Consider the following 27383-nt stretch of genomic DNA (forward strand, 5'->3'; position numbering starts at 1 on the left):
TTAACTAGTGCCTTAAAACTAAATTCCGACCAGCGAAGAAAACTGTTAAAACTATTAATGAACAAGAACCTGGTTTAATTCGTCCCGTTATTGAACTGGACAGCTCTCCTTGAAGCCAATCAGGTATCCGTGCTATACTGACGTAATGAGGATTCTAACCAATAGGATCGCGTGTCTCCATGCCGCCCCTCCCCATGCTCCCTATCCCCCCGATCCCCCCCCTGGAAGCGTTCAAAGTTCTTACGTGACGTTTTTCCCCACGTGTGTCGCTGACGGGGTTGGAACCCGAAAGAGTCTATTTCTGCCTCCACTTTGCGCCGCCTGCGTTGAGTGTCGCGTGACCGAGCCCGTGCGGGAGATCACCTAAGGCGGCCGTCCGTCCGTCGTCTGCTGTAGGCGAGACTGGGCGCTGTTTGTGGAAACATGAAGCTTTTGAGCGCCACGTTCCTCCTTATGATCCACATCGGCTGCACCTTCGCTGCGGTGCTGGTCTCAGATCATAGAAACGACGAGCCCATAGTTGGTAAGTTCTTAGGATGTGCATGTGGTTGCGGTGGTGCGTGTTCAACGGTGTTGTTGTTGCTTATTATTCTAAGCTGTGCAGAATATCTGATGGTTGTTGGTTCGAATCCCACCACAAATTCACAAACATTGCCTGTGCCTCGATTAAAGTGTGGGGCAACAGTTCGTGGTAGTTAAGTTGTTATAAGCATGATGATGAGGTGTATCATAGACGTTTTTAGTTCCACTCCCACTAGTACTCTTGGGGTACTAACTAGTCCAGTCAAAGTTACTCTGCTAGAGAGGGTGAGATCTTGCATATCCTGCCAGTCAGTGTTCCACTACTCTACAGTTTAGATAAGTTGTACCTGAGTATTTACTGTGGTTTTCACACGGTTCCCAATTTGTGAAGGAGGTTTATTGCTGTACTTCATTCTATTTACTTTTGCTTGGCAGTTATTTTCATTCTGCTGTCAGCAGTGGAATTTTCTAAGTTAATTCCTCCTAATGCTTTCTCTGTCCATGTATGTTACATGTCCACGTGTTTCTCATGCCGTGTGTGTTACCAAACAGCTAAGTTAAGTCACACATCACCTCAGTTGCATTGTGTTTATCTCTTAATAAGGCTGAATGTGTGCACATAAAGGGTTAAATATTTTAACTTTTTATTTCATTTTTTTTTTCCCCCTCTTTTCCCTCCTCTGAAATACATTTATTCATTTGGCTGTCACTTTTTTTCTGCAAAGCATCTTTTGATATTAAGGTACCTACAGTTATTTACCCTTTTATACAGCTGGGTAATTTTACTGGAGCAATTTAGGGTAAGTACCTTGCTCAAGGGTACTAAAGCTGGAGGTGAGACTCCAGCCTGCAAAAACTCAAACTAAACTGCACATCTTTGTATTTGGCTCATTTTTATTAGGTCATCTGTTATTCAGGAAGTTCAACATAGACAGTAATTAATTTTAAAACTGTTCTTTCATAATTAAACAGAAGAAAATAACTAATTTTTACCCTTGTGTTTAGTCATTTACATTTAGTTAATTTCACCAACAGGAGGAGAGCTGTATATGCAGACACGTAATTCTCAAAGTAGTCAGTTTGTCTAATGCCACTGTTTTGAATTGTTAGGAACTACAAAGGTATAGGTTACAAAGTATATAATTATGGGACAGCAGGTAGCATAGTGGTTAGAGCTACTGTCTTTGGATGCAAAGGTCGTAGGTTCAACGCCCCCGCCGTCAGCTAAATTAATAAATATAATGTAAACTTATGGCGTACATAGATCTGGACAGAAGTGAGTCTGAAAGAGGTGTGTTTTGCTATCTTTGAGGTTCAGCAGTTTTGAGTTAGAGAGGGGCATCGTTCCCACACACTCTGGAGCCAGAACCGAGAATGGAAAAGTATACGTACCTCCAAAAACATTACAAAATAGTAAAGAATAGCCAGAGTGGGACAGATTTTTAAGTGTGAAGTGCATGTACATAAAATTAATAATTATTGATTAGAATTTGAGACCAAGCAAAGCTCGATCGATCGATTTGGTTCCTAATACCGACACCTGTAGGCCCCGGTTTGTGGTGGTTACAAACTGTCTTAAAACCGTTCTGTGCTTTTTCCCAGGTGTTCTGGCTCAGGAGCTGTCCTCTTCCAGACATTCCGGAAGTTCCTACATCGCTGCCTCTTATGTCAAATACCTGGAGATGGCCGGAGCAAGAGTGGTGCCTGTGAAGTAAGAATCGTGGTTTTACACCTTGAAGACAGCAGTGTGCTTGTGTGTAATAAAACGGATGCAGAAGGACCAAATGAACAGCAGGTGGCATGGTGGTTAGAGCTTCCACCTTTTGCTGGATGAACTGAGGCTCAAATGCCACATCTGGCAGCAGTACTCTGCTCTGATGAAGCTTTATTAATAGGTATATCACAGGAAAAAGTGTCTGCTACATGAATTATCATTTAAAAAAAAAAAAAAAAAAAAAAAAAATTGCCTGTTTTATTGTGTACTTTACCTCTTCGGCTCACCCCTGGGAAAAACAGAGTTAGACAGGATCAGGTTTTAAACTTGGTGATGTAAACACTAATGATATACAAAGGGCCCTTTAGACATTTCAAATAAATGAAATTGGTGCTTTATTAGAAGATTTCAAGTGCTGTGCATAATAGCTGTGATGCAACTATTAAGGTAAATATGTCAAACACTGTACACACCCAGGTCATGAACCTGCAAGCATTTGAATTGTTTTCGGACAAGAAACGATGAGGGTGTTTTAGACTTATTGTTGCCTGGCATCAGTCCTCCCTAAATAACCTTTTTCTGTCACTGAAATTGATGCCTGTTCTGTTTGTGCTTCATTCTTTTCACATATTTCATTGATTTAAATTAGTGTGTCAGTATTTCGCTCTTAGCTCTGCTGATCCTTCATCGTGTCTCTGGTAAAGTAACTGCACTAAGTGGTTGTGTATTATGGTATGTGACGTCCTTTTTTGTGCTCTTGGCCAGTCTGAGTAAGGAAGGGCTCTGAATAACACTGTCATCTGAATTCAATTGGTGTGCTTTCCTCCTTTTTTTCTTTTCTCCCCCCCCTCCCCAGAATAAATCTGACCAAAAAGGAATATGAGTCACTCTTCAACTCCATCAATGGGTAGGTGTCCTTTGATCGCTGGGGGGTCCCTCTGCCCACCTTGGGACAGATGATAGTGTCGATGGACTGGGCATCCTTGGTGTCTTTTAGCAATGTGCACAATACTAAAGATTTAATAAAGGATGAGTGAAATGTTATATGGATGTTTTTATGTAAATTTTTGAATATTCAAACCCTGTCTGCTTTTCCAGCTCTCTCTACGCCGCTGAGGGTTTGAAAATGGAGTAAAATTGCTTGAGACGAGAAAATGTGTAGAATTTCGAATTCCCCTTCCCGTTGTAAATCCGCCCCTTTCAGGTGTACAGGATCATCACTGAATAGCCCTCATGTAAACTTTATTATAGTGATCCGCAGCTGTGCTCCTTGCACGGTCGACCTCTTTATTATTCACTTTTTATGGAGCTGTCGGTGCAGTGCCGCATTATTGTTCAACCAAACGTGTTGTTTTATGGCTTCCTCTCGTTCCAGGAATGCCGGTAATAAGGTCAAAGTTTAGCGGAATTTTATTTTCCCTAAATTTCTTTTTAAGTGAATAATATTTTCCACTTAGTCACTATACCGATTTAAATATTTTGTTGTTTTTAATAAATCCAAATTTGGTTCAGTTCTTATTTGTTCAATTTTGCTTAAGTTTCAGGAGAGTCAGTAGATGAATATTTGTGATAAATAGAGAAGTATACAGGACAATCTGTTTACACATTTGCCATTTCAATCAAGAATTATCAGTTAAGGTTTCAAAGCACGGAGAAAGGCGTTATGCCCACAGCTGAGAACTGATGGACCTCAGCAGTTTGAATATCAAAAGTAAAACCTTCAGCTGGTGAGGTTAGCATTTAAGTGTCAGGTGTGATGTAGTTTGTAAATATTTTATAGCCCATGTGATTCATGTTAATTTTAAGTTCACGTGTGTCTGACTAATGGACTTGTAAAGTTTATGGGTCAATACTTAGTGTGAATACAAATGTTGTTGATCAGTTTCCCCTCCCTCCAACTGTAGGCTATTAATTCCTGGCGGTGGAGCTAATTTAATATCTTCAGGTTATGCTAAGGCTGCAAAGATCTTCTATGAACTTGCTGTGAAGGTTAGTTTGTTTCATGCCTGATTTGGCCGTCTATTTCTTGGCGTTTCGAAACGACAGCTGAGCCGTGGCTGTTTTGTGTTGCTTTTAGGCTAATTCCCAAGGGGACTACTTCCCAATTTGGGGTACGTGCTTGGGGTTTGAGGAGCTCTCGTATTTGACCAGCAAGAAGTTTCTCCTGAGTAAAACGAACACCACCGGTCTTGCACTTCCGTTGATCTTTACTAACGGTAAGGTCACGTTGAAGGTACGAGCAGTCGTGGAGTCGATATTAAAATTGCCTGCGTGTTTATTAAACAAAATAGCTGTGTTCTGAATGGAGTCTGTCGTCTCAGGATCTAGAGAGAGCAGGATGTTCAAAGGCTTTCCCGAAGACGTCCTGCGTTCTCTCGCCTCCGAGCCCATAACAGAAAATTCCCATGAGTGGAGTCTCACTCTTGAGGTATAATTAATACTATATGATCACGTTTACACAGCATTTCCATCACGAACCTTTCATAAGCCTCACACCTGCGATGTATAAGTAATCCGGATCTGCAGAAGTGAGTAGGCAGATGCGCGGTCAGTTTTATATTAAATGTTGAAAGCTGTTATTTGTATTATGATATAGAGACAGTAATGGCTTAATTTCACATTACATTAGGGTTCGACTCACGGGATCGAACGGCCCTTGCTTCTGTCTTGGTGAAATGTAATGAGCTCCCACGGTCCCTCAGAGCTGCTGAATCCCTTTCGACATTGAAGAACGTTCTCCGGACTCGAGCTCTTTCAGACCTGCATTCCTCCTGATCGCTTGACAGCTGCTTAAATTAGTTCAGCACCTTCTACCCTGGTCATCTAAGTGTTAGCTACCTCACTCATGTCCATTTGCAGCTACTTGAGCAATGTTACAACAAAATGGGAGTATCGGGCAAATAAGCTGTGCTTTGACAGCCACGTAGTCATGCACCGCTTAACGGCATTTCGGGCAACGACTGACCGCATATACGTTGTACGACGGTGGTCCCATAAGGTCATAATGGAGGTGAAAAATTCTTACCGAGTAGCAACGTTGTAGCACAACGTGTTACTCGCGTGTTCATGGTGATCCTGCTCTAAACAAACCTACTGCGCTGCCAGTCGTATAAAAGTAAAGCACATACAATTATGTACAGTACCTAATTGATAATGCTGATAAACACCTATGTTACTGGTTTATGTACTGTAATGTACTTTCTATTGTTAGTGTAATTTTTACAGTAAAATTTTTATAAGTAGAATGGTATGCTGTGTTAATGCTGGCAGCAGCATCATAAATATCATGTTTACCACATCTCTTGACTGCATCGCTGCTATACAGTCTAGGTTTGTATAAGTACACTGTATGATGTTCGCACAATGACAAAATTGCCTAACGATGCAATTCTCAGAATGCATCCCGGTGACACGTCTGTATTTGTATCCAACTCTCTGCATCTCTTTGGAGGAAAGTGTCTGATAAATGTAACTGCGGGTTCTTCTCTTCTGAAACAGTTGGCTGTATTGGAGACTTGGACATAATGACATGATATAGGTACAGGGAAATGGGCTGTTTCCATGTATGTTTTTTGGTCACCAGTTCATCTTCTGGACCGTCACCTTTTTCTTTTTTTTTTTTTTTAATTGTATAAGAGTTTCAACAACAACAAGGAACTGAGAAATTTCTACGATGTGTTGACCACTAACATGGACGGGAATGTGGAGTTTGTGTCAACCATTGAAGGTGAGCGTACTTTCCTTCCCACCCAACCTACGAAAATCTTTGAAACAGATTTTTGAGTCTGGTGCTGTGTGCCGCGCTCATTAAAACGGGCTCTTTGACAGCAGTAAGGACCGAAGTGCACGTCCCCAAATTAAGGGGAATGAAAACAAATGGAGGGAAGCCGCGGCGAGACAACGGCTGACGTTGAGCTTGACCGTTTCGCCGCTTTATCGTGCCGCGCCAGAGCCGAACTGACAAGTGATGTCGCTGTTGATGTCCTTTGTTTTCAGAGAACCTGACAGGGTGGAAGCAAAAAATGTTAAAGGTATTAAAAGGACCTCCCCTTTTGCAGTAAAGATGTGTAGTGGGATTACTATGGGCATGGAACAGCCAGGCAAACGGGGCAGGTAAAAACGACCCTTCGAACCCGTGCCAATTAATGCCTGTCGTTTGCCCCCTCAGCGAAGGAGTTCCCGTTTTACGGAACTCAGTGGCACCCGGAGAAGAATGCCTATGAGTGGACGAAGCCTTACATCCCGCACTCGCCATCGGCCATCAAGATGATGTTTTTCATGGCAGACTTCTTTGTCAACGAAGGTAATATTGCTATGGAAAGAGAAATAATTTAAAGCACGGGTAGGGGGGTTAAAGAAACATGGCATGAGATATCAGGACTGCACTTGTGTGCAAAACAGCCCCGTTAACATGTGATTGTGCTTGTGGTCTTACATCAGCGGATTACTCATTTGCCCTATGAATAATTGCGAATTATGCATCCGTGAGTGCTGGCAAAGTTTTGGGTGTTAACACAGGGTTAAGCTTTCTGTAAGTCATAATCCGGTTCATTTCGGTGAACCTCCCGCTATATGAGGACCTGGTGTAGGTCACCTTCCAGATAACTGCTTCTGGAACAGATCCCAGTACCGTGCTCTCGCAATGCTGGTGAATTTTACTGCAAAACTGGGTATACTGTCACACTCTGTGCTTGCAGGGTCACAGTGGTTCAAAGCCTATCCTGGATCAGTCAAGCAGTTATTGGTAATTGGTGGCTCGTGCTCATCCAGGGAACACGCTTATCAAACGTGAGCTATACGACCGAAGCCAGATTTTATAATGCCTTCCCTTAAAAAGTAATGCGTTTGCAAATAAGTAGGAGGTTTAGTCGGTGTCCCCGTCCTTGGACCGGGAGCCGTTCTGTTAGAGGTGGCTATAGTAAAGGGCTCTGTAGCAGCATTCGGAGAATGGACCCGCACAATATTAGTCAAGGATCCATATATCATGATCTCGTTCCACTTCTTAAGTGTCATCATTTCTAGAGGAAGCGTCAAGGTCTTTCCGCACTGAATATTTAGGTGAGCGAGTTGGTCTGTGAACAATAGGGCTGTTGCTTGGAGGGCCTCGTCCATGTGATTATTTTTTTTTTTTCTTGAGGCAAAGGGCACCTACCCCGACTGATGGGTTGACATGAGGGCAGTACAGAAACCGTGCTCCCGAAGTTAGCCAGCAGGGTACGAGGGTCCAGATTTCTGCCTGGAAGACGGCAGCTCCCGCGCAGAATGGCGTAATGTGGGAAGACCTGCGGTCACGGTGAAACTCGTCCGCGAATCTGCTCGTAAAATAGCCGCCTTATCAGAAGGGTCCAGCGCGGGACAAATCAATAAATCAATCTTTTTCCTCCCCCCAAACCCATTTTTACAGGCAAGGTCTCAAAGTCCTGCACGTCACCTTTTTCACAGGGAATCAAGAAGTGGGGAAAATTATGCAGGTCAGGATCACACTGGGCTTGGCTCTCCTCTCTGGCACCGAGCCTGGCATCTGAGCTGCCGCGGTAATCTGTGATCTCGGGACCCAGCGTCCCAAAGAAAGAGCCAGAGTAGAAAAGTGAGCCGAACACTTACGCACTTGCATATAATTAGTCTGGGAGAAACGGCAGCACTTACAGGGGCAGAGGGCACTTAGTGGTTAGAGCTGCTACCTTTAGACTCCGAGTTGCAGGTTCGAATCTCACCTCCTGCGTGCAATGCCCTTGAGCAAGGTACTTGCCCGGTAAAAATGGCCTAGCGGTAAAAATAGGTACATAGCTGTAAGTAGCTCAGCATTGTGAGTAGCTTTACAGAAGGGCGTTAGCTGAACGACTAAAGATAAATGCAGTCAACAAGTTTTGGCATCCTTCATGAAACTGAGCAAAAATGAATATAAACAATGAGTTGTATTTTGGGCTCAAACTTTTTTTTTTTTTTTAAATTTTTACTGAAAAGTAACATTTTTCCAGCAACTCGTAGTTTTTATTGGCACCGCTGCAATGAATAGTTGGTGAAGCCCCCCCCCGGAGAGGGTAACAGCATTGAGAGTCTTCCTGTGAAGTGTGGCAAGGTTAGAGCACACTTTGGGAGGGATCTGGGGTCACTCTTGCATGCAGAACATTTCAAGGTCCTTGGTAGTCTTGGGTTTGCGCTCAACGCCTCTTCAGTCAGTAGCCTTTCAGTAGAACTCAAGTTCGGAGGTTGAGATGGTCACCGGAAAACAGATGTGCACATACTTGAGTTGTTGGGTCATCTGGAGCTGTTTTATGCATGTAACACTATACAGCTGACCCTTGAACAACATGAGGATTAGGGGCGCTGACCCCTCGTGCAGTCGAATTCGCATATAGTTTTGTGTAATATTTGTTAATGAGAAAATGCCAATATTTTTTATGCATTTATGACAAAGTATACTGTACTAGACATTTTTTTTTTTTCCTTTGGATTCGTAGCCTCTGCGCACTGTCTGCATTTTATGTGTAAAGTTTTACAAAATCTTATTTTTTTCTTAAATGTGTGTAATTTATGGTAGTAAATAAGACTGACTACAGTAGTACAGTATGTAATACAGTTAATTCTATGCAGTTATGGTTTAATACTGCGTCTTTACTGTGAATGGCTCCATGTACTGTCTGTGTTTTGTGTGCATACGTTTTGATAAATTTTTAAATTTTATATTGTGTATATTTTATGGTAGTAAATGATAAAATGGACTAGTATGTAGATGGATTTTATGCATTCATGAACTTTTTTAATTTTTTTGATATTTCTAGGCTACGCAGTTTGTCTGAGGTGGTTCTTAAATTTTTTGGACATTTGTGACAATTTCCAATATACGCAGATTTTTTTTTTTTTTTTTTTTTTTCCCTCCCCCCCTCCTTTCTCCTCAATATAAGTGGACCCGTGCGGTTCAAACCCGTGTTCTTCAAGGGTCAACTGTAGTTAAAATGTATGACCACCTGTGTTGGGGGTTAGCTTCTCTCCCCAGCGTTTTAACACATGGACACAAATAGGTCTGATGCCGTACAGGCCTGGGACGCACAAATGAGAACGCTCGAGACGACTCTTCCCGGTTTTTGGTACGTGTCAATCGGCATCATGTGCACAAAGTCACGAAGAAAAGAAAGAAGAAAGTAAGGGGAAAGAATCGCCGAGATGAGTCGGCGGCGCTCCATTAAGGGCTCCGAAAGTGAGGAGCGGTATTTTATAGCAAAGTCGTAAGTTTGACAGGAAGTCGATGTAATGAGAACTCCTGCAGCTGCCTGCTGTACCAGATTTAGACACTTTGGGGAAACACTAGAACGGCTCGAAAGCTCTAGTATAGACAGTAATACACAAGTATGAATTTGTGTGATCAATCTTTTCCTCATGCCAGGATTTTCTTTGCCTGTAAACCTCCCAGTAGGTGGCATGGTGGTTAGAGTATCCCCTTGCAATTAGTCCCCAGGTTGAATCTCCACTCCGGCTCTAGTACCCTTGTCCAGTGACTGGTTATGAATAATCCAGCTAGAAATATTCGTAAAGTTACTTTGGTACTTCACCCTGAATTGATACATTCACAGTCATTCATTCAGCTGTTACTTTTTCTTTAAAGTCTTATGATTTACCCATTTTTACAGTTGGGTAACTTTCTTTTTTTTTTTTTTTTTTTTTTTCCTCCTCTCTTTTCCCTTTTTGATTTAAGTATTTTGCCTAAGGGGGGTGCGGTGGCACAGTGGGTTGGACCGGGTCCTGCTCTCCGGTGGGTCTGGGGTTCAAGTCCCGCTTGGGGTACCTTGTGACGGACTGGCGTCCCATCCTGGGTGTGTCCCCTCCCCCCTTCGGCCTTACGCCCTGTGTGCCGGGTTAGGCTCCGGTTCCCCATGCCCCGTATGGGACAAGCGGTTCAGAAGGTGCGTGCGTGCGCGCATGAAAATGTTAACAAGCGCAAAGAGAAATGTGGGTGAAGTATGTCGTACTTTGATGGCTGTTTTGGTACCCTGGTGTTTTCTCAAGCCACGTTAACACGATTCACAAATGGTAAGTGAACTACGCATTTCTCTAGAATTTTCTGCAGGAATAGCTGATTTGGTCCAGCTCTTGAGATAGGCAGATTATTAGATTCTAGGCTTGACTTTTGGTGGACTTGGTCAGAGTAACTTCGAGTCAGTGTATGTACATACAAAATATAGAGAAGAGTTTACAATGTCTTGCGTGGATGTCTCCGTTACAGAAAAAGCTCCTTAGTATGTGAAATAATCTTGAAATTTCAGGTAAAGCAGTGGGATCAGTGAATCTGACCAGTGCGCGTGAAATGTTGATCATGAAGTCTTGTCCGTCCGAACCACTTGCCCCGTACGGGACACGGGGAACCGGAGCCTAACCCGGCACACGGGGCGTAAGGCCGAAGGGGGGAGGGGACACACCCAGGACGGGACGCCAGTCCGTCACAAGGTACCCCAAGCGGGACTTGAACCCCAGACCCACCGAAGAGCAGGACCAGGACCAACCCACTGTGCCACCGCACCCCCTGTTGTGAAGTCTTGTACCTTCCACGAAAAGAGGTCAAGCACCTTTGTGTCGTTCACTGTGCCTCTCGGCCTTTAGCTGTTTGATCGACCCGCTCCCGGTTGGTCCTAAAATCAAAAGCCCGCCGATTCTTTGTCTATTATAATGTGGTGGAATGAGCTCCTCTGTCCCTCAGAGCTGCTGAATCCCTTCCGATATTGAGAAAGGATCCTCAGAACTAATCTCTTTTGAACTCGCTTCCCTTTCGAGCTCCTGACAGCTTTATAAGTCAGTCCTTCCCCATTCTTCACTTACAGGTGTGTGTGTGTGTGTGTGTGTGTGTGTGTGTGTGTGTGTGTGTGTGTGTGTGTGTGTGTGTGTGTGTGAGAGAGAGAGAGAGAGATATACATTGCTGTTCCTATGTCATGCCCGTGGGCATTTTGTCAAACATGCATGCTGGGAAAATGGTGGTATCCAAAAAAAACTAGTTAAACTTTAATAGTCATGCATTTGTATCTGCAGTCCTTCTGTTGGAAGCATGTTTGTTTACCCTGAGTTGTAAGTTGTTTTGGAGAAAAGTATCAGCTAGATCGACAAATGTAAATGTTGACAGTTATACTGTTGGGACAGTTATACATGACTGTTTGGGTCTTGACATTTAATAGTTATCATTTTGCTGTAATAGAAATTTGTAATGTGATCAGTTTGTAATTGTCTGTATAACTGCTTATCTTATGTGTTCCTTGTTACGTATCGTGTTAAACTGCAGTGCATATGAATTTCCCCACTGGGATTAAAAAGTACCCGTTCTATGTTATCGGTGATAAACTATATCATACATATTTATTAATCAATATGGCTCTCGGTTTTGCAGCTTAGCTGAAGCCAGATCAAGGGTTGTTCTCCTTAGTTAGTGTACTTGGGGTGCTGAGGATGCTATGTTGCTCAATACGATCATCAAGGGGGTTCTGCGCTAGATGCCATGCTCACGCAGATGAGGCGGTTAAGGCTTTATTCGCGGAAGAGAATTCTCCGGAACCCAATCTCCCGTGACAGGTATGCTGAGTGTTTGCTGTTGCAATGCCAAAACATTTTCTGCCGTGAGTCACAGCCACTGAAAAAGCTGCTCCTTCGGGAACTGGGAGCATCGAGTTCATTATTACCATCCAACCAAGAGGGGGGGAGAGGAGAGGGGGGGGGGGGGGGAGAAAAAAAAAAAAAAAAAAAACGGATGAAGCCGTTCTTTATAGCCTAGAGTTTCTAGGCGGTGTAGTTTACAGCTGCCATTTTACGCTCGAAGGACGTAGGTTCGAATCCCACCTCCTGTTGTAGTAACCCTGAGCAAGGAACATCCCTTAAATTGCTCCTGTAAAAAAATAGATAAATAGAACCCAGCTGTATAAATGAAAAATAATTGTACGTTGCTCAACATTGCGTGTAGCTTTGAAAAAAGCATGAATTAAAAATGATTTAAGTGAATAGGAACTGATTACTGTTCGAACGGGTAACTTACCGTTCCAGTAGGGTTCAATGTTCTCTTTATTTTTGATTTAAAGAGCCTACCTGGAAAATAAGCCACCGCATTGGGTTCATACCTTGTTTTCACCCTCCAGATATGTATTTTCTTTTATTCTGGAGATATTCAGCAGAACCGAATTTTAAAATTAAACTGATGCCCTCAGCAAGATGAGGGATGTAAAATGTTGGATAACGGTGCCTTGAGTTACCACACCAGGCATGCAGGGTGAGCGAGTGTGAGGGTGGGTTCGCTGGAATGAAGCGTGGGTTCTTTGAGGGACAGTGATGTGCCCAGCAGGTGGCGCAGTGGTTAGAGCTGCTGTCTTTTACTCAAAGGACCCAGATTTGGATCCTATCTCCTGCTGTGGTACCCTTCATCTAGGTACTTACCCTGAATTTAAATGTAAACTTATATGGTAAGAATTTCCCAACTGGGCAAATGGGTAAAGACTTGGAGGGGGGGGGGGGGGGGAAACTTTGTTTAAAATTTCTCCTGAGCTACTGTTTGTACTGTTTCGTAAAGCAATATATTCTTATTCAACTCTAACGGTCCTTTTTCCATGTTTTCTTTAACAGCAAGGAAAAGCTTTCATCGTTTCTCAAGTGAGAAGGAAAAAGCAGAGAGTCTCATTTACAACTACAGTCCTGTCTATACAGGGAAAAACCCAGGTTCTACATTTGAACAAATTTATATTTTTACATGAGCTTTTAAATTTAAAGCAAGGTGTGTGTGTATAATTTACCTCAGGGCAGCAGGTAATGTAATGGTGAGTCGTCGCTTTGTAAAGTCCTGACTTTGAATCCGCATTCCTGCTGTACTACCCTTGGGCAAGGTACTTACCCTGAACTGATACAGTAAGAATACCCTGCTGTACAAATGAGTAAATCATGTGACTATTTAAATGTCCTATAAAAAAATTACACTGACAGTTGAGTTTGTTTCACAGTACTTTTTAACACGTTCTCTCGTGTAAAAAGATGCTGTGTTTCATACTCGGAAACTGTGGGTTTTTTTTTTTCTTGGCTCAGTGAAATGAAGTCTTTCAGATGTTTTCTGCACACTTTGTGAATAAAGTAATCCAGGGAATGACTCTCGCTTCTGAAGCTCTGCTTATTTGGGAATATAAAATTCTTCAAGTTTCAGCACTGACACTGAATTTTATGTGAATTTCAACATTTTACTGAGAAAACATAATGTACTCACATAGCTTTTGTCATCTAAGCTTGTAATGAATATTTCTGTTTGCGTTTAGCCCGCAGCCTCTGGGTTCATGTGTGGGAACTTGTCGATGTAGTGCATTTCTGAAAGGGTTCCACTTTACTTCTCAACGGTGAAATAGAATGCAATGAAACCAATACCTATGGGCTGTTTTAGGCCTTGCCGCAAGCTTGCTTCCCATTTCTCAAGTCCGGACCCTCTACGCAAGCCAGCTTTAGAAGAGAAACGCTGAAGGTCACCATGGGCTGGATGGATGGATGGATGGATAGACTGAGCTATTTTCTTTTTGCCAATTAAATTCTGATTTACCATCAACCTGAGCAGCATGGTGCCACAGCGAGAAGTGCTGCTATCTCGCAGCGCCTGGGTGGAGGACGTGGGTTCGATTCCCCCCACTCAGACTGTGTGGAGTTTGCATGTTCTCCCCGTGTTCGTGTGAGTTTCCTCTGGGTACTCTGGTTTCTTCCCACACTCTAAAGACTGGCTGTTCAGGTTCACGCGTTCGTTCGTTCGTTCCACTGACGTAGGGATGAGTGACCATTGTAAGTAGTGTATCTAGGAGTGTGAGTCACCTTGGTGAATAAGGCAGCATAGTGGGACAGCCAGCAGGGTAGTGGTTAGAGCTACTACTGCCTCTGGAACCAAAAGGTTGTAGTACCCCTGAGCAAGGTAAGGTAAATTGCTACAGTGTAAAAAAAAAAAAAAAAAAAAAAAAAAAAAAAATTACCCAGCTGTATAAATGGGTAAATAGTTGTAAGTTTGCAACTGTAATAATAAACCTCCACACTGTAAGCTGCTTTGGTGAAAATCATCAGATAAATAAGGTGTGTGGGTTGATGACACTACATAGAGTTCGTTGGAAGTCACTTTGAAGTAAAGTGTCTGCTAAATAAATGTAAATGTAAACCCGCACATCAAGCCTTATACAACCTGGGTATTTGGCCCATCTATTTCGATCTCAAAGAATACGCTCTATCCGTGATAGTAATGTTTTGAGAGCCCTGCTAAGTGGAGCACCTCTACTGCCCAGTTCTGTGTTACACAGGGTACTACTATACAAGTGGTCAGTGGGGTTGTTTTCAGAGAGCTTCAGCAGTGTAACAACAACGGACAGTGTTGCAAGGTCAAGAGTAGGTGCAAGAGAGCCCCTGACCCTATCGTAAGGCCTTTTGTCAAGCTTCTAAAAGTCTTAGTTCACCATAGATTGCAAGAGTAATGAACCTGCTCAGAAGAGCAGTGCTAGAACATTGTGATGTCCTTCCGGAGAAGTGCTCTTTCGGGTCATTTTTCTTGGGGTACAAGGAACGTTCCGGTGCCCGTTTGGACAAATGCGTTACGCAGGTTTGTGTTCGCCTAGTTCGGCAGAGAGCGGGTCCCTTTATGTTCAGTACAGCGTTTTACCTTGCGTCCGAGGTTCTCCCTCCATCGCAGGGACGGCCCGGGGCGTAGCGGTTAGAGCCGTCACCTTGTACTCGGAAGGCCTGCGTTCCAGTCTCGCCTCCTTGCGTAGTACCCTTGATTGAGGTACTTACCCTGAATTGATGCAGTAAAAAGTGTGAATGGTATGCGCAATGGGGGAAACCACGGTAAGTCGCTTAGTGTACAAACCAAACATCGTAAGCTGCTTTTGGAGGAAGTTCCAGCCAAACGAATAAATAATAATAATGCTCTTCTAGGCATTCAACTTAACGTTCTCCAGTTAGGAACGCTGCCGTCCTCCGTGCTTTGTGTTGCAGCACACCACCACCATCCCTCTCCACCCTCCCCCACCACACCCCCCCATGGTGTTGTCTTACAGCAGGGGCTGCGTGAAATACTGCCCCTCTGGCCATATCCATTTACGAGGTAGAATATATTGGGTTAGCGTAGCCTTGGTTCCCCGGGTGGGGAGTTTTATGGCCGTGCTCTCGGGCTGCTTTGATGGATGTGCGCGCGGCCCCCGTGCTTTATAGGAATCTTCCCCGTCCTCGTGCGCGCTGCTCTACCCGGGCAGCCAGGTCTCTCTCGGTTCGTTTTCCCCGCGCGCCTCCTTTTAAAGGATCCAAACTCAAGGCCGTTGTGTTGAAGTAACAACGTGACCAACCTGAGCTGGCACGTTCACAAATGATGAAGCCAGAGTTATTAACAGGAGCACTGCGAGACAACGGGAAAGGCCGGCGAGTGTCAGAGGCCCCTGTCCACACGAGGCTTGAGGGTCAGGAGGGTGAGGAGCAGTGTGTGGAACTGCATCCCAGAAGCAGTGGGGAGTCTAGAGGAGTGGTGTGTGTGTGTGTGTGTGTGTGTGTGTCTAGGAACTGACATTATACACCTGATGTGCACAACAGCAGTATGCAGTACTGGATTAGGTGGACAGCAGATGTAAGAGGCCCCACCAGTAGGGAGATGCAGTGATCCATCCTAGAGGGAGCAAAAGCTGGAACAAGAAGAGGAGTTGTAGCAGTAGTAGTATATTTCGTAAGGACACGGTGGATTCTGTGGATCCTGCAGAGAAAGACGTGACAGCGCTGAGGGTGTGAAGAGATGTGGTGACTGCAGGGGGTCCGGGGATCTGTACGTGGGGTGAGGACAGTAGGGAAACTTTAAGAGCGGCTTCTCCATAAAGGAGAAGTATGAAGCTCATGAGTGTTAATTCACAAGGCATACGTGTGGCATGCAGATGGTACGGTAATGCAGCGATTAGCACTGGTGTCTCACGCTGCCTGGGCAGCGCCATTGGACGTGGGTTCGATCCCCGCTCGCTGTAGACAAAGTCCGCGTGTTCTCCCCGTGTTGGGCTGTGGGAGGAAACGCGCGAGACGCGTTTCAACGACTCCAGATCGGAGGTTTCCAACATTGCCTGTGCGTGTGTGTGTGAGAGACAGTTCTCCTGTATAGGTGGGTAAATGCTTGTATGGAGTTTACTGTAGTACAACACTAAGTCACCGTGGATAAAGTAGTCAAACACTGCACAGTAATAACTGCACATCACTTTGGGGGGAAAAAAGCATCTGCTACATTTATAAATATGTACATTTTACATATTTATACAAATTTATGCAAATATACTGTACATGGTTAGAAATGATGGAGAAGATGGATGGTATTCGTAGCTCGGACTTTTGATCCAGATGTCCAGGTAACTGCAAATGGTGTACTCCAGTAAGGCCTGGGAGGTGGGAGGTGGGGGGAAGAAATTCAGCCTTGACTTTTAATCAATACTACACAGCTTGTGGAGTCAGTGTACTTCTGGTGGTGATCAGAAGGTATCGGGCTTTCGGGCCCACCCACACCGTCCATTCGGCGGAGTCGCATTTTCCGCAACTGTTGCACTTCACATCAATGATCTCATTCCCTTTATCGCGACCTTTCGCTGCGAAATACGATCTGATAAATTGGAGTTTTAGAGTGGAAACCTATTTTGGACTCGCGCAGGTGAGAAGATGCACTTTCAAAAATGGGGCAGAAGGGAAAAATAAGGACAAAAATAACGTTACGAGAACAGATCGAATAGAAAAGAGGGGCCTTGCGGAGAAACGTACGCAGAAATTCTTTTTCCCTCCCCAGAATCGGCAACATCTTTTATTACCGATACACGGAATTTAATGTGAACCCAGTCACTCGCTGAAAATGAAAACTCCAGAGTCATGACAGCTACTTGAATGTACAGTTTATTAATAACTGACAAGCTATTTCCTGTATCGACAATTTTTTTTTTTTTTTTTTTACACTGTACGACAAGAAAAAGAATCGGCTCCGTTTGTTGTTTTTACATCGTGTTCCTATGAATAATGCTTGTCGGTAACAGAGTGCGAATATTTTACACAAGATTAAAAATTAAATGTGCAAAAAAGGTCTACATTTTATTTCTACAGGAAAAAAGACACATCCACAGACTAAAACTTCCACACTTACAATGCCTGAACTGGTATCAATTCCTTTCTGTGATGGGGGAGAAAAAAAAAATATTATATATAGATATATGTAACAATAATGAAATAAAAAGGAAAGAATTTCTTTATTGCGGTTAGTGTCAAGTTGGCGGTTGTCGCGGTATGGACAATGGCGCATGAAGAGGGAGGCTGTCGTCGAGCCTCGAACCTGACAGCTAAAAAAAAAAAAAAAGGGGCGAAAAAGGACATCGGCTGAGACCCTCGACCGTCTGCTCGCCTTCCTCCGAAAATGAGGTGAAGGATTTTCGATGCCTCTGGGCTCTGCAACATGAGGATGGGTTCGTTTGTCTCGCTATATAGAGCATTTCCAGTTTTCGGGGGGGGGCTTCATGCGGTACACATTGAACTGGCCCGGCTTTAGTAAATACACTACACTTGTGTGTACAAACCTATCCTTGTTTAAGGGATGGACTTTTATTATTATTATTATTTTTTAACAGAAAAGAGGGTGATTACACAGCCACTAAAAAACCTATCCATGCATGTACCTGGTAGCAAGTTTACTTACATCAAAAAACATTTTTGTACAAAGGCTATGATGAAAAAAAAATCTTTTTCTTTATCTAGGCTCCATCTGTCAACTATGTTATCGCGAAGGATGAAGGAAAAGAAATAGCATGAAAATGTAATACATTTACTCCCCTCCCTCCTTACAACTGCTGCTCTTGTGAATCTTCCCCCAGAAATAATAATAAAAAGAAAAGCTTCTCAACAGTCTACACCTCAGAGGATAAAACCATCTATTGATTATGCTGATGAAGCTATCAGTCAGCAGGGGGCGGTACGCTTCTATTGTACCATGGGACTGACTGCCTGCTAATGAATACAATTTACACTAGACTGGTTATTATTATTTCATGTGAACAATCAATTTGTTCTGAATAATCTTGGATTCCTTGTCTTGTTTTCTTTTGTTCATCCATCAGCTATACATCACACATCATCTCAACAAACAGACATCTAACATCCTTTGGGTTCCAAATCATTTAATGAAAACCTAACCTGCGTTTATACTACCGACGCAAAATTAAATAAGACATTTTTATTCCACCTGAACTGGGGGAAAAAAAGTATGATGAAACTATCGCCGATTCAGTATGACTTTTCAGTGCCCCCGAGCACTTGCTTTTAACACTGTGCGGTGTTAAGGAATAGCGCGACAAGTTGGACGGTACGCCACGCACATATGATAAATACACGCACCCCGCTGGAAGTCCGCTTAAGACACTTTTGTCTGTGTAAGAGTGTGAATCTATGACACAACCGGGGTTCACCGACTCATCACTTCCATCCCCATCAGCACCTGTTTGCATTCTGCTCATTGTTCTGTTCATCAGTGACCAGAAAGAAATAAGGGAAAGCATATTTTAAAATATTACGGTGCACCACAGGTAGGTTCCACACTTTTACTACAAATGCCAGTCGAACAAAGAAAAAATGAGATCTGTCCGTAAGAAACCTGCATGGTGACTTTTCCTATGTGGCAGGGGAAAGAAATGATGAAATCATTCATATTTGCCGTTGACGATATTCAAAATTATTTTCAACAAAGCATTTAATGCAGAGGCACCTGGATTTACCGTTGTCAGACACAATCATCGAGTCCTCCGTACAACTTTTGGAACACTGGAAACACACCGGAGTTATTTGGATATATTCAACAGTAATTTTACACTGTCTTTTACACAATCACCTTCATTTACACTTAATGACTGCTGTTTGATATTTAAAATGAACTTGTTTTGCTTTTGACATATAGGACTGAAATGTGACGTGTGGAGACATCGAGCATAAGTCTGCTGTCTGTTGAAGAGTCATCATTAAACGTGGTGTAATACACAATAAAAAAAAAAATGCGCACGGTGTTAAGTGCCAGATCTGCTTTTGGGAACAGTACAACAAAGACATGATGAAAAACAATAAAGCTTTTTTTTTTTTTTCTCACAACGTATTGCCAACAAGCCCCTCTTGTACAGGCTATGGTTTACATGCTTTCAAATATGCTTCGTACACAAATCGAAGAAAAGAAAAAAGAAAAGCAATATTTAATTGAGTGTTTCCTAATGATCGATTTGGTCAAAGGTCAGCGGTGCAGGAGCACCTAAACACACGCATACGTACACATACACACACCCTAACACCTGTCGCACTCGCTGGCACGCGCGTCCCGCCGTGTCACGCGCGGCACCTCGAAACACAGAGGGGCGTCTCCTCTTCCGTTTGGCATCTCTGGTCGCGACCGTGGTCCGCCCCTCATTTACTTCGATCTGCAGAAGGCCGAAAAAAAAAAAAAGGAAAAAAAAGTCAGGGCTGGAAGATCTGTCTCTATCTGTCGGAAGCTGGAAGATTTTCCACCCGACGCTTTTGGTGCAACGTCAGCATCAAGTTTAAAGACCCTTTATGAACGGCCTGTATGTTAAACCCAAGAACACATATGTAGCTGTATATAAGAACGTCACTATTTTATTTCCTCGCGAAGAATTTTCTTTAACGTGCATCACTTGGGGATTGACAGCGAGAGCAAGGAATCGAAAATACCGCTGCGGGTGCTCTAGTGACGTTCTTTTCTTCGGCCGCGGTCCGAATAACGCCAAGTCGGCCGACGCCGGGCCTTTTTACCCCAGAGGGACAAGTGGAGAAGGAAATATAACTTGAAGAAAAGCCAGCTATTGACGTAGTTACTCGCTGTATACGAAAAGGAGGAAAGTACTAAAAAAACAGATAAAAAATAAGGTTCAAACCAAAAGACCGGCTTCGAGCTTGTGTGTTCGTCAGGTGTGTTTTCGGTCGACACCGGCTTCTCTGACCACGGCAGACCTTTGAGCTGAAAGGATGTTCTGGAACGAGGCACCCGCAGCAACCTTCGCTGTTTTCTCTGAGCAGAATAAAGCATCTTATATCCCAGAAAATGTCACAGCCATCAATCAGCAAAAGTCCCTGATATTTTATGGCCAGTAGCTTTGTAAAAAAGTGTAGGTCTGTTCTGGATGCATTTCGTGAAATCCAGGCATCTATATACAGAAGCCCTTTTGAAGCTGTTTGTTAGATTGGTGGTAACACCAAAATGGTATTCATGGAAATATACTAGGAAAACTGATGAAAAATGACTGTGGCGGCCGCTCTGAAATTTCAGCGAACGGCACAGAGAGAGAATCTTACGGCATATCGTTCGTATCGAGACGTTTTTTTGCGTTATGGAAAGTGACGGTTATTTGGTTACCTCGTGGTAATGCTGAGGAATCTGCGACGCAAATCTTATTTCATTCCATATGAACATCTCGCAGTTTCGGATAATAAGAAAATATGCAGCCTTATTTGCAAAACAAAAAAAAAAAAAAAAAACCACACAAAACGCTATTTATTTAGTTGCGCTTCCCAAAAATGGTCCCCGATGACTCTCTAATACACAGGCTACTTGAGTTCGCTTACTCGGCTGTGACGTGATGATGATAAAGAACAGATTGTTGGATGATGAAAATAAAGGTATTCACTTTCATCTGTACAGAAAAAAAAAGGAAGTGGTAAAAAAAAAAAATAAAATGAAGGAATTCAGAGATGAAAAAGACAGGGAAATGGCCAGAATAAAAATTTGATTAGACTTAATCTCGGCTACGCTCTGAGGAAAAACAGAGCAAAATCGGGATCGTCGGTTTGAATTGACTTCCTTTTCAATTACTGCCTCCTGGAAAAGGACACTGTCTTTGTTCTCTTCAGTGAGTGAGAATGAACTCTGCATGTCCGTCTCATTACCGCATGATAAAACAAGTGTCGTGTGGGGGCGAGGATCGGACGCCGGTGAATCGATTGTAAAACACCGAATCAACCCGTTGACACGAAGTTGTGTCTGTATGTTGGCTTCTCTTCTCAGAAAAAAAAAAACTGATTGCTGCACCGTAAAGAGCTACACCGTGATTTGCGTGCAATTGTTTTTAGTATCTACAGGTTTGAATGAGGCTCACATGGTTGCCGTTTCGATGAGTTACCGCCAGACGACGATATTGATCACCGATCTGCTGTGCTTTAAGCTACGACTGTTGTTGGATCTGGGGGTTTGGCCAAGGTCTGCTGTGTGATGGGTCTGGGGTTCGAGCCCTGCTTGGGGTGCCTCGTGACGGACTGGCGTCCCATCCGGGGCGTGTCCCCTCTAACCTTGCGCCCTGTGTTGCCGGGTTAGGCTCCGGTTCGCCGCGACCCCACTCAGGATAAGTGGTTGTAGACAGCGCGTGTCTTCAGATCTCATTGTGTTTGATACTTAAAGTCATAATATATTGTCTGGTTTGCACATATTACATAAGCTTGTGACACCATGCGCGGCATGTTAGAAACATCCACGGAAGTTACATTCCAGACGTGCTGTACATACTCCCTCCAGCACAGCAACCATTCAGAGAATTTCTGCAGCGTTCTCCAAAGAATGCCTGCCTGCCTGCTCTTGTTGAATGTCGATGAGTCGATGTCACCTCTTGGCGACCGCAAAAGAGTTCCTCCGGGATGTTCTGCCCTGCACTTGCGTTCCGCGGGGCTGTGTCCGCTGTCGCTGTGATTGAGTTCATCCGTCTGACTGCCGGTCGTCCTCTTCTCCTCGTTACAACTTTTCCAAGTATAGCCGTTCTGACAAAATCCAATCTTCTCGTGATGCATCCAAAGTATCACAACCTCAGCCTCATCATTTGTGCTTATATTTGCATTTATTTTATTTAGCAGACTCTTTTGTGCAAAGGGACATACATCTCAGAAAACAATACATGGAGTGTGTTGCATCAACAGAAGGAGAGATTTGGATGGAGACGCGTGATTCTTGAGTACAAAGTTTCAAATGAGAGTTCTGTTATGATTTGACCCAACATCCATCTGTCTGTTTCCTGGCCATCGACATTTCCTTTAACCCTCACAAGATGAAATTAATACCAGTCCAGTGGTATCTAACACCAGAAAATCGTTCATAAATACTCATAGGGGTTTTTATCCAATTAATTTCAGCTGATGCGAATTTGCAATGTCTGCCTGGAAAGGGTTAAAAGTCTCTTCCCACACCACACTTCAAAGGAATCTGTACGTCTTACCTTGCTTTTTGAATGTTCATCTTTCATTTCCATGCAGTGCTACTACGGTGCTCGGAAAATTCCAACCTTTGCTCTTGTTAAGCACGGTAAGACCGTAATGTAAACTGCAGCACACGTTCCAGTTCCAGTGTACAATGCGAGCTTTTTCAGATTTCACAATCCATCTCTCACCATAAATGAAATGAATATAGATGGACCTCCCACAATGCCAGAGAAGCACCGGATTACATTGCAGAATTTTGCAGTGAGAGAAAACCCCCACAAAGCCAGCGTCAGCATCCCGTGGTTAGTAAGTAGGTGGTTAGGGTTAGGGTTAGTCGTGATCACTGTGGTATCGGCACCTCCCCCGTTGAGACATTAGTCCTTGAGTCCAGTTAGATAGGAGGCGGGTGGAGCTCAGGAGGAACCCTTTCCTTTACTTACAGACAAACGGGCTTTAATTGGACACGGGAGCTTTTCTGCGGACAGTGGTGGTAGGTGTATGAATCAAGTCCACCTATAAAGTCAACTGAAATCACAACACAACCAGAAAAAAATGAGGACTGAAGACCAACAGTAAAACACCAGCAGATGAAAATGAACATGGGAAGTCTATTGTGAATGTATTTTTCTTCCTTTTCTGTGCATAAAAATCCATTATTATTAACTGACACTTTGCCAAGGAAACTTACAGCGCTTGGCTTGTATGTCACTTCCAATGATTTACTCAATTTACCGTATCAATTCAGGGTAAGAGCCTTGCTCACAGGTACTACAGCAAGAGCAGGGATTTAAATCCAGGTGCTTCAACTTCAAGGTGATGGCTCTAACCACTATACCAACCGCTGTCTTCTGCACAAATTAAAACATAATTTTAAAAAAATTGCTCTGAATTAACTCAAGTAATCCAGTAATTTAAGAATGTGGAAGAAAATGTAAAAAGTATGGTAAATTTACTGCTGCATGTTTGAATAGGCAGCTGCGAACGCACGGTCAGGTCACTTTCATCTCTGATCTCAACCACAGACCCGGTCAGGCAGGCCAAGCAGAGTCATTCCTCGACAACCTAAATTGCCGAATGTTGAACCGGAACGCCGCTCACAGGTTACGGCAAAACACCGGCGCACCGTCTTCCAGCGCTTTGCCCCTCAAACGCCGTTGTTTCTTCGAACCTCCCGCACAGTTCATGTCTCGCTTTCCCGAAGCCCCAACCGTAGTTCCGTTTTAATAAAACGCTCCATGAAAACTCGGTCCTCGGTCATCGCTTGCCCCGCCCCCAATGTTTTCCCATGCGTGAGCCGTCATGTTTCGAACCCCGGATTGTTGGCATCTGTTGTTGGGAGATATGCTGGAGAACAGGTCAAAGTTCCATCGCATCCTTATAGGGAGAGCTGTAAAGGCCCTATCTGTAGCTGAGCGTCTGCAGCAACGTCCCGGGATCCTGTACTGAACGGTGTCGCTGAATATTCCTTGTCATTTCATTGTGTAGTTAAGAATTGGCTCGCGTGTATAAACACCGTGCATATAGGAGATAGCGGGATGAGCTCCAGCTTTCCGCAGGTAAATGAAGGTGACATCACACAAACGTATCACTTCAGTTCAGGGTTTCTTATACTTTTCTCTCACAAGAATTGCCTCCTAGAGCATCGAAAAGACTAAATCGTGGGCTGGCGGCAGCGACCCCGCTTTGTTTTTTTTTTTTTTTTTGCGGCAAAGCCTGTTTCGCTCAGATAAGTTAATCCCCAGCTGTGCGATTAAATTGCTTCGATGCCATCGCATAACACAGATGCCATCGCGTAAAAATCAAGAAGCGCCGCAAACTGTCTCTGATACAGCAGCCTCTGAATGCCAGCATTTGATCTATTTATTCCCCTTAATTGGCTAGCAGATGCTTTTATCCGGTAACAATAATACTAACAACAACAACATCACCCCTCATCCATGCATATTTTCTGGAAAGCAATTCGGTTTTAGCACATCCCTCAAGGGTATAACAGCAGGTCACCTCTCGAAGGTCTGGTCGAAAGCGAAAGTCGGCTCAGTTACCAGCTGCCCGGCGCATTCGGTGCGAAAGGTCCGACTCTAGTTTGGTGAAAAGGTGCCCCTACAAATTGGTCACTCGCACACGGAGATGACGTCCAGCAGACCTGTTAATGCTTCCGCTGAAGCTAATGATGCAGAGCAGCCGTTCCTCTCACTCTGAGACTACTTTGCTAAGTCCGTCCGTCCGAACCGCTCGCCCCGTACGGGGTCACGGGGAACCGGAGCCTAACCCGGCACACGGGGCGTAAGGCCGAAGGGGGAGGGGACACACCCGGGACGGGACGCCAGTCCGTCGCAAGGCACCCCAAGCGGGACTCGAACCCCAGACCCACCGAAGAGCAGGATCCGGACCAACCCACTGCGCCACCGCACCCCCCCACTTTGCTAAGTAGGGTTGGAAAAAATAAACTGATTATCTGTCAGTGTAAATGATAGCGCATTCCAGGCAATGGTTTTCAGTGCCAGCACACGCAGTAACCTCACCCTGGAGACGCATTGGCAGTTATTAAAAATATTGAATGCAGACAACATATAATTGCCCATCTTAAATATGCCGGTATTATAAAGAGGCTTAAATCAGATTAAGCCATGTAAATTCATGTAAAGCAGATTAGTTTAGATTTGTTAGCGACAATAACTTGAACGATTTTTTTCTTTTTTTTTTTTTTTACCGCGGCCCATCCAGGGTGTACCCCTTCTCAGCCTCAGGCCCAGTGCTTCCGGGATAGGCTCCGGTTCACCACGACCCTGATCAAGATAAGCAGTTATTGAAAATGGAGGGAAGGAAGATTTTTTTTTATTATTCTGCTTTAATTTGGTATTTCTTGGAGTACTTTTGTTTCTTTGTTTTTTCCTAATGTGTGTGTGTGCTTATTCATTACTTGACTGGTACTTTTACATGAAAAACTAAATATGAAAATATCAGTTACCTACATACTTCAGTGCATATAGCAGAAGCAACAAATATTAAGTAGTGAACCCTGGTCGAGGTTCAAAAGTAGCGGCCCTCTGAGGACCTGAACCTATAGGCCTCCCACCCCCTATTCGATACAACTTCATATCTACCTGACTATAAGCAAATAAACTACAAATATACAGTATTATCACACTCAATGTACATTTTGTACATTATACAACATAAACACACACCACATTTATCCAGACAAATGTTTACTGTGAAAAAATCTACATGAGAAGTTCTTAAATCCTAAGGAGAAGACACCAGTCCATCACAGGGTAGCCACACACACACACACACACTATGGGAAATTTAGTGTCACCAGGTCACCTAAAATGCATGCCTTTGGGCTGTGGGAGGAAACCAGAGCACAGACACAGAGAGAACATGCAAACTCCACACAGACTGAGCTTTATCGAAATGTGCACCGAAGCAGCCCGGACATTCGGAGACAGCAGCACTACCTACTGCACCAACGTGCCAGCCTTTGACTGGTTCTGTGAAACACAAAGATCCTTAAAGTCATTCAAAGTCATATCAAACCAATACTTTACGCAGACATTTAATTATATAGTCAGTTTGGTGAAACAATAAATTATAAATACTCTTTAAAATGCATTTGAACTACAGCATATTTTCACGCAGGAGGAAAGAAAATGCACTTTTAATTTCAACGTGGATCCTTTTTAAAGACCTAAATACAGTTTGCCGATGCAGAAACAAGCAGAGATGTTCATGGCCGCACGTCCCCGATGGATGTGAAGAAGAGTTTAATTAAAGGGCACCGACAGAGCGCCTTTTCCATCAGCACCACCAATGCGAAGGCCAAGGTTACTTATCTTTCCTCAGTTGTATTTGGACTATTTTTGCCTCTCTCTGTGGCAATAATGCCAATATCCTCCCAGCCAAATTGATGACATCACAAAAACGGGTTTTTTTAATGCTTATCAGCCTCACAGAGCAACAACATCTGTACAGGTAACAAACTGGTCCTTCACCCACCTGACTGTAACAGAATCTTTTTAATGCGGTAGTTATCCAGTTTTGGTGTCCTAAATGAGGCATGGTAAGTTTGGCTCACACACGCATGTTGGAGTCATAAGGACACAACCATCCGCGCCTACATCTTCTCGCTTTGTCCAGAACACGCATGGGACGGCCCGCATCGACTCGACACGCTGCTTTTGGCCCACAGGATTCTCTCCGGCGCACGCGCATCAAGCGACGAACCCTCATAATCCCAGAGGGGTAAACACACCCACAGGGTATCTCTCAGCACACTGCTGCTAAACACATGTCATTGGTGCAACAACTGTGTAATGTACTTCAAGGGAGCTGGCATGGTGAGCAAATAACAAATAAAATACGGAAAAAAGTGTATTTTTTCAGCTGCCTTCCATTTGAGCCGCAAAGATGTAAAATTTTTTAAATATTTATCTCATTTATCTCAATTAGGGCAGGCCTATACATCTAAATGCATGTGCTACAATAACATCAAGTATGCAGCAATATTAGAGAACAAGGATCCTTTCTTGTTTCTCCCTCTGTGTGGTAATGCCTTTGAAATACAGTGGGGATTACCAGCAATTCTGTTTTGCCTTTCAATTCATTATTCAAGTGCCAAAATGGTTGGCCAGCCACTATATGGCACGTAACTACCTGCGTCTGTTGGATTTATTCATTTAGCTGACACTTTTCTCCAAAGCGACTTAAAGTTTTGAGGTTACAATTATTTATACAGCTGGGTAATTTTACTGGAGCAACTTAGGGTAAGTACCATGCTCAAGGGTGCTACAGCTGGAGGTGGGGATCAAACCTGCAACTTTTGAATCTAAAGGCAGTAGCTTTAACTACCGCACTACCAGCTGTCCCATAAAGACTCTAATCACTACACTACCAGCTGTCCCATAAAGATTCTCACATCGTCTGAACCGCTTGTCCC

At 43.7% G+C, this 27383-nt stretch overlaps 2 protein-coding genes across 5 annotated transcripts in view; one reads left to right on the plus strand and one right to left on the minus strand.

Annotated features, from left to right (window-relative positions):
- The first annotated feature begins 261 nt into the window (after positions 1–261).
- Positions 262–13116, plus strand: ggh (gamma-glutamyl hydrolase (conjugase, folylpolygammaglutamyl hydrolase)). Its single transcript, XM_018744259.1, has 9 exons — positions 262–523; positions 2125–2233; positions 3093–3143; positions 4141–4225; positions 4314–4452; positions 4558–4664; positions 5873–5963; positions 6405–6539; positions 12827–13116. Exons 1-9 carry the CDS (start codon positions 424–426, stop codon positions 12952–12954), a joined length of 945 nt encoding a protein of 314 aa, XP_018599775.1. The 5' UTR covers positions 262–423; the 3' UTR covers positions 12955–13116.
- A 3740-nt stretch (positions 13117–16856) lies between these two features.
- LOC108929635 (sodium/potassium-transporting ATPase subunit beta-1-interacting protein 3) overlaps positions 16857–27383 on the minus strand; it is a 122759-nt gene continuing 112232 nt past the window's right edge. Inside the window, exons 6-7 of one of the 4 annotated variants that reach the window (XM_018744317.2) lie at positions 22885–22969; positions 16857–19665 (exon numbers count right to left, since the gene is read on the minus strand). In XM_018744317.2, coding sequence (XP_018599833.1) covers positions 19656–19665; positions 22885–22969 — 95 coding nt within the window. In that variant the 3' untranslated portion in view covers positions 16857–19655. Of the gene's footprint in view, positions 19666–22181; positions 22970–27383 lie in introns of those variants that run through there. The other 3 variants (XM_018744319.2, XM_018744318.2, XM_018744320.2) reach the window with 3 other exon arrangements.

The sequence above is a fragment of the Scleropages formosus genome, chromosome 9, assembly GCF_900964775.1.
Source record: "Scleropages formosus chromosome 9, fSclFor1.1, whole genome shotgun sequence".
Classification (NCBI taxonomy): domain Eukaryota; kingdom Metazoa; phylum Chordata; class Actinopteri; order Osteoglossiformes; family Osteoglossidae; genus Scleropages; species Scleropages formosus.